Here is a 20,120-nt window from a genome sequence, read left to right as displayed (position 1 = left end):
AAGAAAAATATACTTGGAGAGCAGAAGAAAAGATTGTTGTCCTATCAAATATATTTTTTAAATACCATATGAAGACTACATCCCCTTTTATTTTCACTTAAACAGTTATTATATAAGGGCATAAATCATTTAAAAAGGACAAACTATAGATAGGCATACAGAAAGTCCAGTTTGGTAAAAACTGTGAGGAAAAGGCTATTCTCTAAAAGTAAGACCAATGAGAGAGGGAGCAGGCATTTTATCAAAGAAACCTTAAAAATGGCTCTAGAGCATCTAGAGTATGGAACAGACTTAGAATGACTGGGTAAGGAAAGCCTAAGAAGGTTAGATAAAGGTAGGAAGTGGGGGAAAGATTATTATGACTCTAATGGAAAGTGAAAGGCTCTTGGATGAATGAGGGTACGTTTGCTCTCTTCTTTCCACTTACCATTAGTTACATGAATGAAGAGAAAGAGATGAAGCATTAAGAATTCATTGAAATTTGTATTTTGATAGGTTGATATTTATTTCTTAAAACTATTAGAACCCCCTGTAGTTTTTAATATTAGTAAATTAGATTGATCAACAAATCTTATTGGCACCTACTATGTGCTAGGCTCCTACTGTTTGTTACAAGGAATTACTAGAGTAAAGCATAAGGGTTACTACAATGAAATAGAAGGCATGAAACTTTTCTCAAGGAGTTTCAAGTAGACGTCATTGTGTGTGAAGGCTTATTTGGCCACAGTCCCTGAAGTCATAGGAAAACTGGGTGACACCTTAAGGTAACTTTGTACTCTAGGACAATTTATTTTTCAACATATATCAAAGTATTTATGTGAAGGCAAATTCTGTAATCCATATTACTTAAAGGACAGTGGCAACACATAATTTTTAAATAAGTCATATCAATGAGAGCGAATTGGGGCAGAATCCTTTTCAGAATTTAATTTTTCCCTCTGAAAGAATAAAATTCACTGAACTATGATTTAAAATGGACAATATTTTCTGTTTATTTTATTTTAATCAAAGCTTGGAAAATAAAGTAGGAGGACACAATTTCAGTTCCTCAGTAAAAGATAGAACCACCGATGAGGGTGTTTTCTTAAGTACTAATCCTGGGAAAATATATCAAATTTCAAGTAAGAATTAGCACCTTCTTTGCATAGTATGTTGATAAATCCCCACAATGTCTCTACGTGGTAAAAATTTAATTGAGAAATCAGACCCCCAAGTGCTTCATCCAAATCATAGAGAGCAATTGAGTATAGAACTCATTACTGCTACACAGTAGCTACTATATATTTTCAACAACAAGACACATGTTGTTTGTGTCAACTCAGCTCTATTTCAATCAATGTCATTGATTGAATGGCATAAATGGCATAAATCAGGGTGCATCACACAACATGCTCTGGGCTCTGAGGTCAGCTTCCATTAATTATTCAACTCTGGAGGTTGAGCTATATTATCTCCACAACGATTTCCTGACCCAAAACTTCTGTGGTAAGTCTCACCTCACAGCCAGACATTCTGGTTATCAGGTCATCATGTAGTGAACATTGAAGTGGGGCATTTATGAAATTTACCAATCACCATAATGCCAATGACATTTTTTCTTTCACCTTTTCCCTTTAATAGTGTTTTTAGAGTACTCTATCCATTAAAAGGCTAATGTATGCATTATTCTTGCAATAATCTTGAAATAACCAGTTGAGCTAACACCAATCTCAGTGTTAAATGGGTAAAGGATTCTGTGATAAACACGATGACTATACCAAGGTCATGAATTCCTGCTCAAAGGTGGGCAGAACAGGCATTAAACCTGAAATTGTGTCCCATGCTTTTTCTACAGTCCAGTGTTTGTGTCCAAATTAAAGTGTACCTGTTACACATATGGGGAGGGATACTTTGAAGCAGTGAGAGAACGTGGAGATACAATAACAATAATGATAGTATTAAAACCTCTATTCCAGTGTTGTCATGCTGAGCATGCTCTTGGAATTCTGTAGGAACACATTCTCTAAAGAATTGCATCATGATGTTGTGATCAAGAACTCAGCCATACTGAATTCAAATTCTGACTGTTCTATTTACTATCTCTGTTACTTTGGCCAAGTTGCTTAACCTCTTGATGCTTTCGTTCCTTACCTGTAAAATCCAGGTAATAATAGTACCAACTTCAAAGGGGTTTTGTTCAAATTAAGTGAATTGGTATATGTAAGGTTCTTAGAATAGTTCCTGACTTATAAAAGAGCTATGTAGCAGTTATAAAATAAGTAAATAAAAATAGATAGACCTTATAGACAATTCAAAGGTTACATGCAGGAATCAAGTTTCCAAGTCCCTGAATATTCTTCCATCATTTCAGTCATTAATAACATTATTGAAATGTCCAATAAATCCTGACCTATTATTTTTATGTCAGGATTTTTTCTGCTTGTGCTTGATTATGCAAACTGGGGGCAATTTAGCTGTCAGCTTTTAATTTTTCAAAATTTTCTTTTCTTCAGTGTATAATCTGACAGATCACCTCATTTGTTATGGGAAAAAAGAGAACCCTATGTTTTATTATTTGAAAATTATGAGTAATGTAAGTAATGTTTACATAATTAGGAATTGGCCTTTCAGGAATAGAGCTTTCCTTATGCTTACAGCAAATAACTTATGAATTGATTTTTCTTTATAAGATTGCAAAATGGGAATCCTGTAAAGGCATAATAAATACAAAGTTGGAATTTATGACAACGTATTAATATTAGATTCTCAGATGTGATACATCAACAATAAGCTCTTTGTGGCTTTGCATAAAGATAGAATCACAGAGCAGAAAAGAACAGTAGAATCTTCCATTTAATGAATGTTATTGAGCATCTCTGGAGAGCTGTTCCTGACCCCCAGGGCCTAACCTCCCCTTTGTCTATGCCCCCAAGATAAAGAGCTTGACCTTGAGATAAATTTGGGAAAGACTATAAAACACACACACCAATTGTCATTACACAATGCAGAAAATAATCATCCTGAGAGGAGAACAAAGTGCTGTAGGTATCAAGAGGAGGAAAGGTTACTTCCAGTCCTAGGAATCAGATTCAATGGGTGAGATAGCTTTTGAGATGGGCTGGGTTGGAAGTGTACTTCACCAGTAAAATTATTTGGTGGGAACATTTTAAGCAAAATACAGGATAATAAAAGGCACAAAGATGAGAGGCATGGGAACCTTCTGGAAGAATTAGCATTAGTGGTTGCCTAGATTATTTGGTGTTTGCAGAGATTCTGAGGAGCCAGACAGGAAGGTGGTTTGGATCTACACCGTATAGGGCCTTTAGTCCATCCTCTTGAACTATTTCCATAATATAGTTTTCAATGTTATTAACAATATCATCCCAGGAACATGATTCTGTAATCTCTTTTGATAATGTATAATTGAAGCATACCAACATTATAAAAACAAAACAACACAAAACTCTTATTAACAAAATTTGTGATAATTTTTAAGTAGTACCTCAGGCTTTTCTTTTGAGGATTAAATTGTACTGTTTTTTTTTTTTTTTCCATTATGTTTTTTCTGCCTCCAAGATAAACCTGTTTTTCAACTCATTAATTATCATGATTGTTTTCAATAAGACTCGGTCTAATAGGTAGTTGATTTGGAAAAGGCTCAGTGTGGCTTATTGACTGAAATTAGTGTTAATTTCTAACCTAGAATTTCTAACCAGAAATTAATTGCTGAAAGAAGCAACTGCAAAGTTTCAAAAATAGTTTTCAGGAGACCCTCCTATGAACAGAAATGTCAACTGACATGTGGAAAATCCCATGAGAAACCACAAAATATTTATATCCATCTAGATGGACACCTAGTCCTGGACACTAAGGAAACTGTTTCAATGAAGACAAATGTTTGGTTTTCCTGTCTGTGACGTAATCAACTACATATGAAATATATGCAAACTAGATTCTTTGCTAGAGAGAAAATGAAAGATTGGAAAAATACATTTAGGGCTTTGCTTGATTTCAAACTTTTGCAATTTTTCCTATTGCTAAGGTACTTTTAGATACTGGCTTGCAAGCCAGTCTGTTCTCTCTTGACCTTCACCACATGTCTCCCTCCCCCTTTTTTTTCCTGCCCAATCTTGCCCTCAGATAGAAAGGAGATAAGATTAGTAGCCCCCAGTGTCCTAGGAATTGGGCTGTAAGATGAGGCTGGAGGAAGGGGAGAAAGGAAATTAATTCTTTCAGCAGCATGAAGAAGGCAGGTAATAACGCCATTGTATTCTGTGCTAGTTAGATCTCATCTGGACATCTAAATCTTGTTGCTGTAAGATTTCATTCGTATTGCTATGTTTTAAAAGACCCTGACAAATTTGAATTTATCAAGAGGAGGTTAATAAAAATGACGACCAGGTTGTACGTCACGATTATGAAATTAAGTGGAGATGTTTGTCTCCGTTAAGAAGAGAATTATAGGGAATATGTTAGTTGTCTTCAAATATTTGAACGGCTGGTATGTCAAAGAAAGCCACATTATTCCATTGTTTTCCAGATGCTGTCTTTAGGAGAGTGATATGATGTGTTTCTTTGTGAGTTCCCTGCCACTAGAAGTTTTGAAGCAATGTTTAGATTTTTGATTGGCAGGTTGGACTAAGTGACCTTTAATTTCAGTTTGGATTTAAACTTTTATCTCTGCAAAGTCGCTTACATCCTGCTCTCTGAACAGGCTGTTTCCTAGACTGTTTCTTGACAGTTTGGAAAAGTAGAAGTTAATAGTGTGCATTCACAACTTGAAAATAACCTCAAAGATAAGAAGAATGGGGCTTGGGCCCTCCCTGAATAGCCTTGTACCTTTATTCAATTTCATTGCCTTAAAGTTAGACCTGTCCACTTTTTTTATCACTTTTTTGTAATCCTTAAAGACGTTCCAGTTAAGGAAAAATTCATCCTAGGGAGACAAGTTCTGAAGATAGGGAAATTACATTGTCAATGTCGTTTGATTAACACCTGAATGTAGATACACTGACTATTTTCTTTTCAAGAAGGTCCTAATGATTCTGAAAAGAAAGCATTTAATTTTAGCTTCTATTTTAACAGGCAGGAAAAATATCCTCTATAGCAGTCATTAACTCACTGCTGAGTAAGTCAGTGGCACATTAGATTAATTGAGCTCTGTATAGGCAAGCAGAGCCTGTGCTTTATCACTTATCGTTAGTGTCCTTGGGACGAGTTCAAGCTACATGAAAAAAAGAATTCCCCTTGACCAAAGAGAAACAGATAGATCCACCAGAGGTATCTCAGCTCTATTCAAGTTACACCTTCCACTGTTCTTTCCCTTCATCTTTTGAGTTTCAAAAGATATTTTAATTAAGCCAGATGTGTGGATCTGTATTTTGGGAACCCATCATTTCAAAGCCATCATAAAATTTCTGAATTCCTCTTTGGAATATAAGTAGTGAAAAAAGAATGATATTTTACTAAAAGGCTTCTCAGATTTCATAAAAGGTATAAATGTCATGTTTGAAATAACCGTATCATTAAATACTGGCTTGTGCACATACACACACACACACACACACACACATTATATGCCAATATTTTGTAATAAGGTAATTTTCTGTCTTCAAGTAGTCACCATTAATTTTTTTAAACATTGAAGTTTTTTTAAATAAATTTATTTATTTATTTATTTATTTATGGCTGTGTTGGGTCTTCGTTTCTGTGCGAGGGCTTTCTCCGGTTGCGGCGAGCGGGGGCCACTCTTCATCGCGGTGCGCGGGCCTCTCACTATCGCGGCCTCTCTTGTTGCGGAGCACAGGCTCCAGACGCGCAGGCTCAGTAGTTGTGGCTCACGGGCCCAGTTGCTCCGCGGCATGTGGGATCCTCCCGGACCAGGGCTCGAACCCGTGTGCCCTGCATTGGCAGGCAGATTCTCAACCACTGCGCCACCAGGGAAGCCCCAACGTTGAAGTTTTATATTATTTAATATAAGAATATTATATTCAGTATACAGCCCTACATACCCCCTAGTGGGGTGAAGGTGATGGGCAGGGAAATCTGTTAGTCTAAGGCTGCATCTCCTCAAGCCCACAGCTCAGCCATTTCTTCGTCTCTTGTGTCTTGTGCTTGGGCATCGGTCACTGGAACTTTTACTTGATCTCCATTAATAGTAACTCTATTGCAAGGGAGGTAACTTTCATAGGAAGAAGTCACAAATATAATACTGTCCAATATATTTAAGAAGCATGTTACTAAAGATAGGCTGAAAGCATAAAAGAGGATCCTTTAAAAGCCTTATTTATAAAAAATGAATATTTTATATTGTGTTTAAGATTATGAGCTCTTATTTAATGAAATTATTTGGTCATTTATTTTTGTTTCATAGTTCTACCACTGTTCAAATGGAGTCTGATTATTCATTGAAATAGTATTTCTAAGAGAAAAACCCTGAATCCATCCAAATATCATTCAGTAGAGACTTAAATAAATCATGGTTTATCCATAAAATAAAATATTATTATTGTCCATATTCACTGATAATATTGAGATAGAAAATATGTGCAATATATTAATGAAAGCAAGTCAGAGAACATCATATATTATATAATCCTAGTTTTATTTATAGTACAAATATTTAATTATAATTACATATAATTTTATATATGTATTCTGATGTTTAAGGATTTTTACTTCAAAATTCAGTTTGTTTTGAGTTTTTAGTTGATAATTTAGATGATGTAATAAATGTAATAAATATATTTCTATTTTCTAATGCAAATCTTAACCCATTATAACAATGGGTTTTTTGCTAACCCCTTAATCACAAAATCTCTTCTGACATGAACATTTTATGTGCAATGATTCCGTGGTTTCCTTAAGTGGATGCTATCTCTGGGATTTGTGCCAGTATTGCTGATTTATCCATTATTTTTTCGTTTTTGGTTCTTTTGGTTTTAACAGATTTACTTTTTAGATTAGCTCATTTGTCCAAACTTATGGGAATGAAGTGAGGGTGAAGTGAGCAGTTGCCCACACGTAAGTAAAGCAGAAATCCATAGAATATGAGCCTGGTGGTATTAGCTTCCTTCTGTCAGTTGCTGTGAAACAGAACAATATAGGTGTTTAACCATCTGAAATTCACATATGATAAGCAAGTAACTTCAGCTGCATGGCTTTCCTGTCACATTAAACAGCATTCTTCTTCCAGAACTATTCCCTCCTCTCCTGTATTAAGTTTTCAAAAAATTATGAATTAATTTTATTGGAAATTGATAAATGTGAGCAGCCATTTATATTAACTTCTGACCTGCTTTATCCTTCACAAGTTTCTTCTATTTGGCCATGAATTTTCTTTGGCTACCTTAGGTTTAATTCCCAATTCTCTTTTTAGATGGCTCCCAGTAATGTAAAACAGCCATTAAATTCACTTACTGGACTTCATTTTCTCATGTCTAAAACCGGATAGCTTTCCAAAAATATTTACTCAGTACTAATTATGTGCACTATACAAAACTGAAACATAACTGCTGCCTTTGAAAGAAGGAGCATGGATAATGTCCAGCTTGGGAACAAGATTGGAAAATATTATTGCCATTTTGTTTAGAACTGGCTTTAGGTTGTAGTTTAAAAGCTAGTGGGGGATGTTTGGAGGCAACTAAATCAGGAAACTAAAATAAATACTAAAGAAATGAGGGTGGTGAGACTTGCATTCATTCTACAATGATGAGGTGAATTTGGATAGGGAGGGAGGACACATTGAATAAACAAAGGATTTTTGAGGACAGTTGTATAAATACATGAAATGTTGAATTATAGGCTTTTGTAATGTTAAATCACCTAGCCTAAAGGAAACCTAGTGCTTCCTCTAAGTAGCAAAATGTGTCCTAATTATGTCCCCAAAGTCTCTTTAATACTAGCTGAGGTATGAATATAGGCCTGTTACTTGAGGCATATTACTTCCCAGCTACCCAATTCTCTGGGAATACTTTGTAAATTACATATGTTTTTTACTTAGTAGAAAAAAATGAAACCAAAGCTTTCATTCATTCTTTATTATTTTCCCCATTTGTACCGCTTTCTAAAATGAGAAAATCACAAATGCATTAATTGCTGTTAACATGATTAACTGTATAAGTAGCCTGTAAAACTCATGTGAGCTATATTACTACTAAACTTTAGAAAGTGCATTTTTGTGCTTCTATTTTAATGAATGTATTTAATTAATAAACTATAGTTTGATGCTTTTTGAGTTAATTTAAAATCACAGATTTATTTTTTCATGAGATGATGAAATGGTCATTAGAGCAATCATTGTCTTTTCAAATATTATTCCTTTTCTCTCCTGCCCCAAGAAAGAAAATATGATTATATAGTTATATAAGTTATTATATATGATTATATATAAATTTATATAACAAAAATATAGATGACATTTAAGGCTTTCTCTTTGGCAAGTCTTGTAATGTAGCATAAAGAAGCAACTAAATTTTATTGAGTAACACAGAGGACTGTATTAAATATTTACACATATTTTCTTTCTTTCTTTTGACAAATATTTATTGAGCCCTGCAGTGTTATAGGTATTATTCTAAAAACTGTAGTTATAAGGGTGAGCAAAAGAGGGACATTCCTGCCCTCATGAAACTCCTAGTCTAACGGAAGAGACTAGTAAGCATACAAATACATACTTACAGGCTAACTACATGTATACATAATTATATTTTATGTACTACACATTATTAACTGTATTCAAATAAATGCTGTCCTCCAAATCTAGCACAAGAATCAAACTGCATGTGGAAGACTGATAGAACAGAGAAGACTTTGAAATTCTCTGAACATTTTCTCTGCAAATCCATTGACTGCTGCTCCTTACCGTGACCCAATTATTCTGCAGTTCTGAGAGTGGAGAATTGACCACATAGTATGCTGTCTGAAGTCTTTGGCCAGGAGAGACTAACACTTCTCTTCATACTTTCGCAAAAAAGGAGTTGGTAATAGCAACTTTTAAGTCCTGAGGCTTGTCCTCATTGGGCCATTGGCCAAGAACAAACAAATCAACAAACAATAAAACAAAGATCACGTAAACCAGTAAAACCTCTTTCTGAATACCTCTCTGTATACTTCCAGAGACAACTCCACAACTTACTTAAATGACTGAATTCACATTTTAAATGTTCAGTTACTCTTTGTTGTAGTACACACACACACGTACACACACACACACATTTATAGCATTTAACCTCTAGGCAGGCATGAATAATCATGCATACATATCATCGTTATTTTTGCATCACTGCAGTTGAATAAAAACATTCTAAAATGTTGTGAGAGTACAAGAATACATACTTCTTGTTGCTTTGCTCATGGAAATCATAAATTGCATAGATAATTGTATATTTGCAAAGCATATTTGTGCATAATTAACTAGATTTATAGTATAGCAAACAAAATGATCCATAAGTCAATGTGAACTAACATCTCTATGTAAAATAGATTATCATGTGCTAAGAAATGTATTTTATGTATTTCAAAATGAGCTTTTCCTATTTGATGGTGAGCGATGCTGGGCTGGGTATAGAATTGTTTTAAATGGATAGAATTTCCAAGGTATGAAAGTTTCCTTAAAACACCCAAGGATAAGACAAAAAGAAAAAAAACCCAGGAGATATCAAAATGGTTGAGACCACATGAAGAGACTAGAGCCTGTTCAATGAAGAAGTATGTGTGTTTTGCTAGCACATGTATATCAGGGTAATACAAAACTCACTGGGTTTGTGTAGTTATTGTACTTGACAGTTGATCCTGTGAGCAAAGGAGAAAGGTGAGGGAGGGAGGAAAGAGGGAAGGGAAGGAAAATCTGTAGGATGCCTTCTTCTCCTTCGGTTAAGCACCAACCCAGTTCATGAAGATGTACACTGCCAGACTGTCCTGAAAAAATTGTGACCAACTTCAGAAGCAGGGGAATAGGTTTATTGTATCAAAATGTGGTGGTAAACTCTGTGGAAAAATTAAAATAAAAATTTGCTGAAAGCCCAGCTGCCCTCAAAGCACAGCCCTAGACTGTATGTATTTCTGGTCTCGCCTGCCTCAGAGATGATTAATTTCTCAGGCGTTCTAATATATTTTAAATGGGAACAACAAAACTGGTTACCGTTGCAGTTGAATGCCATTAGTTGCAAATAAGAGAAAGCTCAACTAAAACTAGATAAATAATAAAGTGCAAGTATTTTTCTTCAGAGCTAGAAGTCTAGAGTAAGGTCAGGATATGATTCAGTGGCTCAATAATATCATCAGTAATCTAATTTCGTTTTGTTTATCTACTCAGTCTTTGAGAATTGGCTTCTTTCTAAAGCTGGCTCCCATCATGGTTGCAAGATGTCTACCAATTTGTTTCTAGGGCCACAGACTTCCTGGTCCTTACCTAAGGAAGTGAGAGAGAGGGTTATTTGCAGATACTTCCACAGAAGAAAGTGTCTTTCCAAGAGCTCTCCTCACCCAAACACCTACAAACCCGTCCTTACACATTATTGTCCCCAGTTGGATCATATACCTACCTAGACCAATAACTGTGGCCAGGAAAAGGGAAAAGATTTACTTAGTTCTGAGATACAGACTCTCTCTCTAAATCCAAAGGAAGAGTCATCTTCCCCCAAGGCATCAATGCAGATACCCAAATAAACCTGAAGATGTTACAAGAGAAAGAGCATTGAAAGTCGGCGAAACAACCACAGAGTACATTGCAAAGGGTTTTCTACAAGCCTGCTAATTTACTGCTGCAGTTCCAACAATTGGACCCATGGCTCTGCAATAAACTTTTTATGGATAGAGCCATAATTCTCAATACTTAGTGTTCATAACAGTCACCTGCTGAGCTTTTTAAAAATGCAAAAACCTGGGCTAACACCCAGAATTCAAATTCATTAGATCTGTGGCATTTTAACAAAATCCCAGGTGATTCTGTTATGGGCAATGAGAGGACCACACTGAGTTAAATTCTGTATATTAGATATATACTTTTACTCTCTCTTTTCCTACCATCACCATAATTTCAGTACATTCGTCTACATTGTCACCAGGCAGAAAAATCAGAGTTGTTAGTTTGCTTTTATTTCTTTTGGTGCATGTGTTTCTAATTTCCAGGATTAGAGGAACTTGCATGTGACACAGACCTGTGTGTGTGTGTGTGTGTGTGTGTGTATTTTTATTTGCTGATTCATGAATTCCAAGAAGCAAATAGGAAGAGTAAGGAATCATTTAGGTATCATGAAATTACTTCTATGATCCATAATTTCACTTAAATGTCACTAAATAGACCACTGATGTCCACTTTGAGGTTTATTTGTACTTCTGGGGCTCTTGCTGCCACCTGTTAATAGTTCCCGATGCTTTGATTGGTAATGCAGTTAGCCTACAAAGCCATCTTTGCCAGCAATAACTGAAATGGTGAATTAATACCAATCCTAACCCTGTATGTGCCTTTGTGAATATCTGTGTGTATTTTAATAGTATGTATATTGGTTAATAGTATGAATGTGTTTAGTAGTATGAATATAGTTACATCTGCAAGTTATGAGGAAGCACCACTATGGAGATGTTTCAAAGAAATACAATTCTGTGCAGACTTATGTACCTGCTGATTCTAATATTGTTTTTTTGTTTGTTTTTTTAAAATATTTATTTATTTTATTTATTTATTTTTGGCTGCATTGGGTCTTTATTGCGGCAGGCAAGATCTTTCTGTTGCAGCGCAAGGGCTCTTAGTTGTGGCGTGCAGGTTTTTCTCTCTCTAGTTGTGGTGCACAGGCTCCAGAGCGCACGGGCTCTGTAGTTTGCAGCATGCGGGCTCTCTAGTTGAGGCATGTAGGCTCAGTAGTTGTGGCGCACGGGCTTAGTTGCCCCCCGGCATGTGGGATCTTAGTTCTCCGACCGGGGATCGAAACTGCATCACCTGCTTTGGAAGACGGATTCTTTACCACTGGACCACCAGGAAAGTCCCTCTAATATTGTTAATTTGTTACAAACGTGCTTTCAGGTATTACAGGCTGAAGTGTAGGTTAGTACACCCCAGGAGCTTTGGCTTTAAGACTATCTAATTGCTGTGACTCCTATAAGTTTAGAATTGTCTTTACTTCTGTGCTTGCTGGTCCTTTCCTAAAATTTCTTGCTTATCCATATATAATGGAGGAATAAAATCTTAGCCCTTCTGATATTTCTTTCTTAGGCATCACAGGCTTGGGATCTTTTGTTTAACCTCCTAGTCAGTCCCTCTCCTGCCTATGTCTATTCCTGGATTGTAAGGGACTTGAAGAAGTTTCCAAGGGACCACTTCATTTCTTAAAGGGATTTCTCTTGTAGCCCTTACATCCAGTTTTTGTTTTTGTTTTTTCCCTTAGGCTAAGTCCAGGGAACATTATCTGAAATCTAGCCAGTCCTTATTCCATGACCCTTTCTCCCATTTTCTTTTCTCTTTTAGTGGATATTGAATTAGCACTTTGTGAGACAGTAAGGCACAGTGGAAAGAGTTTGGTTTTAAAGTCACGTGAGCTTGAATTCAAACTGACCTTAGACAAATTGTTCAGTCACTCTGAATCTCTGTATCTTCATCTATCAAATAAGAGTATATTTCATCTCATCAGTTGCTTTATAAATTCAGTTCACATACACAAAGTGACCAGCTATAAGTGTAAGCATTTTTATTCTTGTTCCTTTTGAATCTCCAGACTTTTACCAACAATGACCCATCCAAGTCAGCACTTCTACAAGCCCCTGTGGTATTTTCCTAAAAGGGAGTTCCTAGAAGCTACCAACAGTTTTCTTCTTTGAACATGTTGTGAAGTACTTTGGACATGATAAAGCAGCAAACAGCTTTTAAATATTTATGTTCTCCACACCATGCGTGCCAAGTGTGTTTGCTCTATTTTTTTTTTTTTTTTTTTTTTTTTGGTGCCAAGGAGACAAGCCAAACAGTGTGAGAGGAAAATACTGTCAGGACACACAGTAAGTTTGTCTAATGTGTACTCTGTGCAGATGTAACCCTAACGGAAAATAGTGGAGACTGCTCCCTAGTTACACAGTGATACCTTGATGAACAAATCACCTGGAAACAAAACTCCTTTATAAGCAATTCAGCTGAGTAAATTTTTATTTTAAAACCTCATGAATCAAATGAAGTAGTACTGGCTAGAGTAATATAATTCAGCAGTAATATTCTGATAAAGCTGCAATTGTGCACAGAGCAGAAATATCTTCTCACAGAGCATGTCTGTTAGTATAGAGATGAAGACGTGCATTCTAGGCAAAATTGTGAAGCTACTTCACTTTTGCAACACCATGCTCCGTCCTCCTCATACACACAGCAGATTATTACCCTTGGAGTTGTGCTGCTCTCAAAAATGCCCCCTTTTAAAGAAGGAATCAAAATGATTCTCACTCTGAATCATTTTGAGGTGGGCCCAGAGTTTGGCGATTCTTGTATAGATGCAGGGTCATGAACCACTGCTTTAGCATAAAGTTATGTTTTCGTAATGTGACCTCTCCTTTTGTAATATCCGTACTTATCCATGTGTGCTTGGGGTCAACCTTTAAAATGCAGGTTCCTGTGGCTTCAACACAGAAACACCACCACTGAATCTTGAAGTTTGTGGTACACATGAGTTGAGTGTGTTTGTGTGTGTATGTGACGGGGAGAGAGAGAGAGAATCTTTGTGTTTAACCAACACTCAGAGTGATTCTGAGTCACTCTAAGGTTTAATAATTCCTACCTTTTTATAATTTCTAACTCATGGAACAGAATTTTTGACTGTCAACAATACCTTTTAATTCCTCTTTGCTAATAGAAAATTCCCACAAAGTGGATGGTTGGGGTATTTATGTTATATACAATTTATATTTTAAACAATATTATTTATAATAATTATAATAATTTCCACTCAAGCTAAAAAAGTTCAACCTTGTTTGCAAAAGGACAGAAAATTCAAATTCAGACAACCGAATGGTCTTTTCTAATGCTTGCTTATTTTAAAGTATGAGAGTATTTAAATGTTAATTTAATGTAAGTACTATCCATTTATCTGTCATTATCTAATTATCTAATGAAAAATTTCTGATGTATATACAAAAGTTCAAGTCAGAGACTTTTAGTCATTATTTAGAAATGTGAAATATATTTATGTTCAATCTCAATTTCTCTTTCTCGCTCTCTGCCCCGTCTCTCTCTCCCTCTCACCTCACTCCTTCCCTCTCATCTCACTCACTCCCTCTCTTTGTTCCCACCCCATCTCTTTTCCTCTATCATAGCATCAGATGAAGAAGAGCCAACTTCAGCAGGTAAAGTTCCTATGCTGTAAAGATTATTCCTATTTAATTTAATGCCCTTAGTAATATAGACCGTTTGAAATGTATTTGTTCAGGTTTCAACCACAAAACTGGCACAGTTTTATTTATTTACTTTTTTTCTTGAACCCATTACGCTGTCCCAGTCTAAATGATGTTGGTTATGAGTTTTAAATAAAAAGAGAAAATAATTGAAAATGAACTGTCACAGAGGAAATCATAACACAAAAAATCACATCACTATTACAGAATAAGGAAAATTGGAAAATTAAAACATTGAGAAAAATGCCAATAAGTCATAAAATGGGGAGAAAAAACTAAAATGATAAAATGTAGAAAAATAATAAAATGAGGAGACTGAAATTAAAAAGAGGAAAATGATGAAACAGACTTTCAGAAATATGACTTACCGTGATAGAATACTGCATTATCAAATATGACTGACATTGAATATGATATTCATTTAAGTTTAAGGATAAAAATCATGTTGTTGCCTCAAATACTCACTTTCGTTAAGAAAATAATTTTTGCAGTTATAACTTAATGATACTGAAACTTGGCATCATGACTCTGCTTCTCATCCATCTAATCAGCATTGATCAAGAACAGGCTCAGGTCTGAACTAAATACTGTGAGGAATGCAAATGGTAGAGAAGGCATGGTGTTTTCAACTTGGTTCTAGGACAGTGGGATGGGTCAAAGACCAGGCACATTTATAAGGAGAAAGCAGGCACCACAGCCAATCTGGTTAGCAAGTAATAAAAGACCCAGGCTAGCAGACTAGCAACATCAGGAAAAAGGGATAAAGCCCTGAGATTGAGGGGTTAGATGCTGGTTGGAAGAGAAAGACCAGAACTTAGCACCAGGTTCTTTCTTAGGCAATTGAGGAAGGGAGTTAGGCCTGAGAGACAGGAGCAGGAAATGGTTACTGAAGCTAATGGACAAAAATGGGGCTTGATTGTATAGGAAATGGGGAATGTAGCCCAGTTATTGGAACTCAGGTACAGAATAGGGTCTTTTCAATTCATAGACCTAATTTATTTCAATTGGTAGGAGACTTCTTGATTTCTACCTTCTTCTAGAACTGGGCAGGGATTTTTACCTGTAAGAGTGGTTCAAAACATCAAAAATTCAACGGAAGAAAATGAAATAGACATCTTACAAATATCTTTGGTAAACTGCAAGGATGCCATATTGCATTATACTCATTATCACTGCCTTGAAATGGAATCTCAGAAGACAAACTCTCAGTTAATGTTTCATTTTCATAATATTGTTAGATAGTTTATAACCTGATTTGGATGATAAGAACTCCCTATAATTTTCTCCTACTCTAGTCAGTATTATGTAGCCTATTTTTAGGAGCAACCTAATCACATGACTCAGTAGCAGACTTATGTGTTGTTATGAGTTTCCTCTGCCTAGTTTCTGACTTCTTTTTGCCCTGACTTGAGGCTTTAGTGTTAACAGGGTTGCTCAAAGACTCATCTTTCTCAGCCTTGGCTGAATTTTCTCTTGGTGTGAGTACCAGTCCTTGTGAGCCTATGCTTTTCTAGAGCAGTTTCATTCCTCTAATATTCTTACACCTCATTCCTAGCTATGTTGCCTGCCAAGCAGTTTTGGTGACTTTGCAAAAGAATTATTATTTTTGCATGATGAAGATTAATTTTAATTTAATGTAAGTAATACAGATAACTATTTCTTGGTGTAATTTTCTTATTTTAAAATTATTTTAATAATGTCTCTTCTTATTAAGAAACTCTTTTGTAAATGCAACTGAACATTTTTCCCCATTTATTTGACTCTAGAGTGATCTGAACATCATAGAGTTTAAATTATGTTTTTAAAATATTTTTGTTTTCATACATGACCAGATGTTTTTGTTGTGATTTTAGCACAGATGATTAGAATAGAGCAAATGTATTAAGTAATATTTTAACTAAATAGTTTCACATACAGATTACGTTAACATTAAGAAAATTTGCATTTAGTAAAGCAGACATTCCTTTTATATAAAACTGCCAATGGGAGCCAAATGTTCTTCTGTTAATTTTATCAAGGTGTATAATAAAAAGTATTATTGTGTAGTTGTATTAAAACTTTTGACAAGGTATTATGAGATTTGTAAAGGCTTGATTTCATAAGGACTATGAATAATTGTGGAAAGTGGATTGTGATTTTGTTGTTTTAGAGCTTTTTTGGTACTTCTTGCCCCCAATTTTTTCAACAACTATTTTTCTCAATTAAATATTTATTATTCTGTTTATGTGTCTTTTTCAGTAATATTTATCAAAAGATATCTTTTATTTTAAACTATTACCCAAAATATATTTAATATATTGTTGATAGTCTCTGTTTTTACTTTCATCTCCTTCCATCAACAGTTTATCTAGAATGATCTTTCCTAAGCTCAGACTCCTTTAATTTATCTTTTTGATCCTTCTTTAATTGATCTTTCTTTCTGTTATTTCTCCATTCTGTTTAAATTATCAGTGAAATGCAATCATGTTTGCCACAGAAATTGTACCTGAATTAAACTTTCATATGTCCCCACATGATATCTTTATCAGTTTCACATTCTTCCTTCAGCTTCATGGCATAATTGGACTGTAACTTCTTCTAATAATACTTCAGTTTCTTTAAACTAAAAAATTCAGATTATTTAAATTAAATAATCTATTTCTAATAGATCTGCTACTCCTCAAAGTTCAACAGTAGAAGGAATAAAGTACATGGGGGTGTTTCTTGCTGCCAGATGGTCACAGGCTCATGATCACCAGCTGTTAATATATGAGTTATAAGTTAAAAATTAATATTTTTAAAAACAAATATATACATGGTTTATCTAAATGTGCAGGTGCCTAGTGGATGCTACTGAATGATACTATTTATTAAATATTTGCAATGTATGGATATTATATAGCAAATCTAAGTTATTTTTACCCCACAGGTACACAGAATTGGATTAATTATAATTCAATAATCATGAAAAATTCTCATTGTCCAGAATACTTTTTAGAGAAAATAATAGGTTTCTGTCTGGACTAACATATAGTATTAAAAAAATTAGAAAGAGACAATATAACTCTGAGAAAATTAATGAGATATTAGATAGTGTTTTACTTGTGTTATAATGCTGCAAAATATGTGCTTTTCTCTTTACAATAGAGTATATTTGATTTGACTTATATTTAGAATTTTTATAACTGCCATCATTAAAACAGACAAGTGATTCCTCTACTCTGTTACCATATGTTTCTGTTTACAATATTTTTATGCTTCACTCTGTCTTTAGTCATTTTTTCAAATATGCGTAATTTCTCTTATTTGAACCTCTAAATTGCCATGCAAAAAGCAAGTGCTTAGTAACTGCTTTTTTGGTGTTGACTTATAGAGGGGATGCATAACAAGTCACATCTGTGTTTCTACTCATGGAGATGTAGCCCCTTATTGAATATGGAGCATCCATTTGTTAATTATTTTCATCTTCAAATGTTCTGATGGGATGTATTAGCCCAGAGCAACATGTTTGTAGTATCTGAGTTACAAGGGCCGTTTCACCTAACACCTGTTTCTGTAACTACCAGAAGCTTCTTTTTATTTATCTTAGTTGAATCTTATGTTCAGGTATTTAAACATCTTATCATTGAGTACAAAAACACATCTATGAACTAACTGTACAAGAAATTCCTTCAAACTAGGTTATATACTAAGATCTAATTATAAACTAATGAGATTCATTTTTTTAAAGAAACCATAACAGGTACTGTACCTCCAAATGAGTCCTGTTTAGAGGTGATATATGGTAATCCAATTATGTTGCTGTTGCTCAAGTAATTTTGGTAACTCTCTTTTGAAATTTCCTTCAGATATTGCAACATCGGTTATTCCCTTTTATAGTCTCAGAACTGTGCTACTATATTCATCAGACACTGGTCTAAAAAATAGGCCTTCAAAAACAAAGATTTGCAAATATTAAGAGAATGTGCTTGTGTGTGTGTGTGTGTGTGTGTGTATCTGTAGGTGTAAGATACAGATCCATTTATAACTTTAATAACACTGTTTAATAGAGTTAAGTCAGTGGCTGCTTCTCCCATGTTGCACAAATCCAATTTCTATTTATCTTCCATTTAAATTTCATAATAAGGAGAGACTTGATAAACTGATTACACCAATGCCTTTGTCTGTGTTCTTTAAGAAATTAAGACATTTACATTAGAAAATTGACTGCTACAAATGAACTAATCCATATAAAATTTAACTTATTAACTATAAGGTCTATCAAATTAGGCTTATTGTCATATAAATTTCTTCATTCCTCTTTATTTTTTTTGTCTTATTAGCTATTATTTTACCTCTCTAGAAATACCATTTATTCATCAAATTAGTGAAATCATTGTAAGAATTAAAAGAGGACTAGAAATGGAAAATGTTACTGAATAGGATCAATCAGTCAGAAAGTGACACAGTTGAGATATTGTAGTTGTACGATAAATCAGTGGCTAAAATTAATAAAACCACAACTTACTAATTTTTGTTTATACCACCTCAGAAGCAAATCTTGATTTTTTTTCTTTTTTTTTTTTTTTTCTTCTCTTGCTTAAAGGGAGATTTTTAATTGCTCTAATTGTCATTTGTCATTTTTTAATATCAAAGAAAGAGACTGAGTTTGAATTTGTATAAAAGTAGTTATTAATACTGTTAGCTCATATAATAACAAAAAATATGATTAGAAAAAATGGAATTTTCAGATGAATGTAAAAGGAAAATCTTTTTAGCAATCAGCTATGTTAAAACACTAAAGTGCAAAAGCCATACTGTTCTTCACATGTTTATAAAGTTAAAATTTCATAATTTACTTAAATGTAAAAGTGCATTTCTGGCCTATTAATATCACATCCCAATTGGTAGTGATGATACAGGTTACTGCCTGGATACAGTAGTTTATAGTAGACTCTTGTGACCTCTGTGATGCCCACCAGAGGTGGAGAAGTGTTGATTCAGCACAGCAGAACTTCATCATTTTTACTAGCTCCTTCTAAATCTTTTAGTATGTTTAATCTTTTATAAATGATCAGTTTGGCCACTGAGGAAATACACCTAAGAACTAATAATCTATACATATAATAGAACATTGACTAGCAGTAATAAAGACTTAAGGCTATATTACATATATATATATATATTCATAGTTTTATAAACAAACTATATATATAGTTTAAAACAAATATGTTATATATCTGTGCAGCTAAACACAGGACGCAGTGATTAGATATTTTTGTCTTGTTTTTGAAATACTCAGTCTTAGTCCTACAAAAACATTACTTCTGTTTATGGTGGATTTTGTGATTTTCTTAATTATGCTACAGATTCTTTTAGATCTCTTTCCTGTTTTCTTATAGAATTTAATTCTGCATGGCAGACTATGGTCAATTATTCTACAACTCATGCTTTTGGAAAGGAATGATATCTAACCATATTATTCTCTAATGAGCGTAACACTCTTTTGCATTTTGATCTTAGCACTTTATTTCCTTGGGGGTCTAAAGTAAAGCTGCACATCCTCGTTTTTGTTCACCTTACATTTGTAGCAAATTTTCTCCTTTTTTATATAGACATGGCTATTTTCCCTCTAGTGCCTGGAGCAACGTTTCTAATTATACTGTCCAGTATATTCCTGTTCATAAATATATGCTAAGCAGGCTTAAATATTAAAACCCAATATATAAAACTAAAAAGTTTATTGCTATAATCTCTAAAAAATAGAAAGAAGTCATTATTTGTAGATTCTCAGTGGAATAGGGAAGAAATCATTGCCT

The 20,120-nt window shown here is 34.4% G+C and overlaps 1 protein-coding gene across 2 annotated transcripts in view; it reads left to right on the top strand.

Annotated features, from left to right (window-relative positions):
* The window catches only part of EDIL3 (EGF like repeats and discoidin domains 3), a 429,209-nt gene that overhangs the window by 146,765 nt on the left and 262,324 nt on the right, over positions 1-20,120 (top strand). Inside the window, exon 3 of one of the 2 annotated variants that reach the window (XM_059916719.1) lies at positions 14,266-14,295. The exons of the other annotated variant lie outside the window; for it this stretch is intronic. Coding sequence (XP_059772702.1) covers positions 14,266-14,295 — 30 coding nt within the window. The remainder of the gene's footprint in view (positions 1-14,265; positions 14,296-20,120) is intronic. 2 annotated transcript variants of the gene reach the window in all.

The sequence above is a fragment of the Balaenoptera ricei genome, chromosome 3 (assembly GCF_028023285.1).
Source record: "Balaenoptera ricei isolate mBalRic1 chromosome 3, mBalRic1.hap2, whole genome shotgun sequence".
NCBI lineage: Eukaryota > Metazoa > Chordata > Mammalia > Artiodactyla > Balaenopteridae > Balaenoptera > Balaenoptera ricei.
This window is presented reverse-complemented; position numbering and strand designations above follow the sequence as displayed.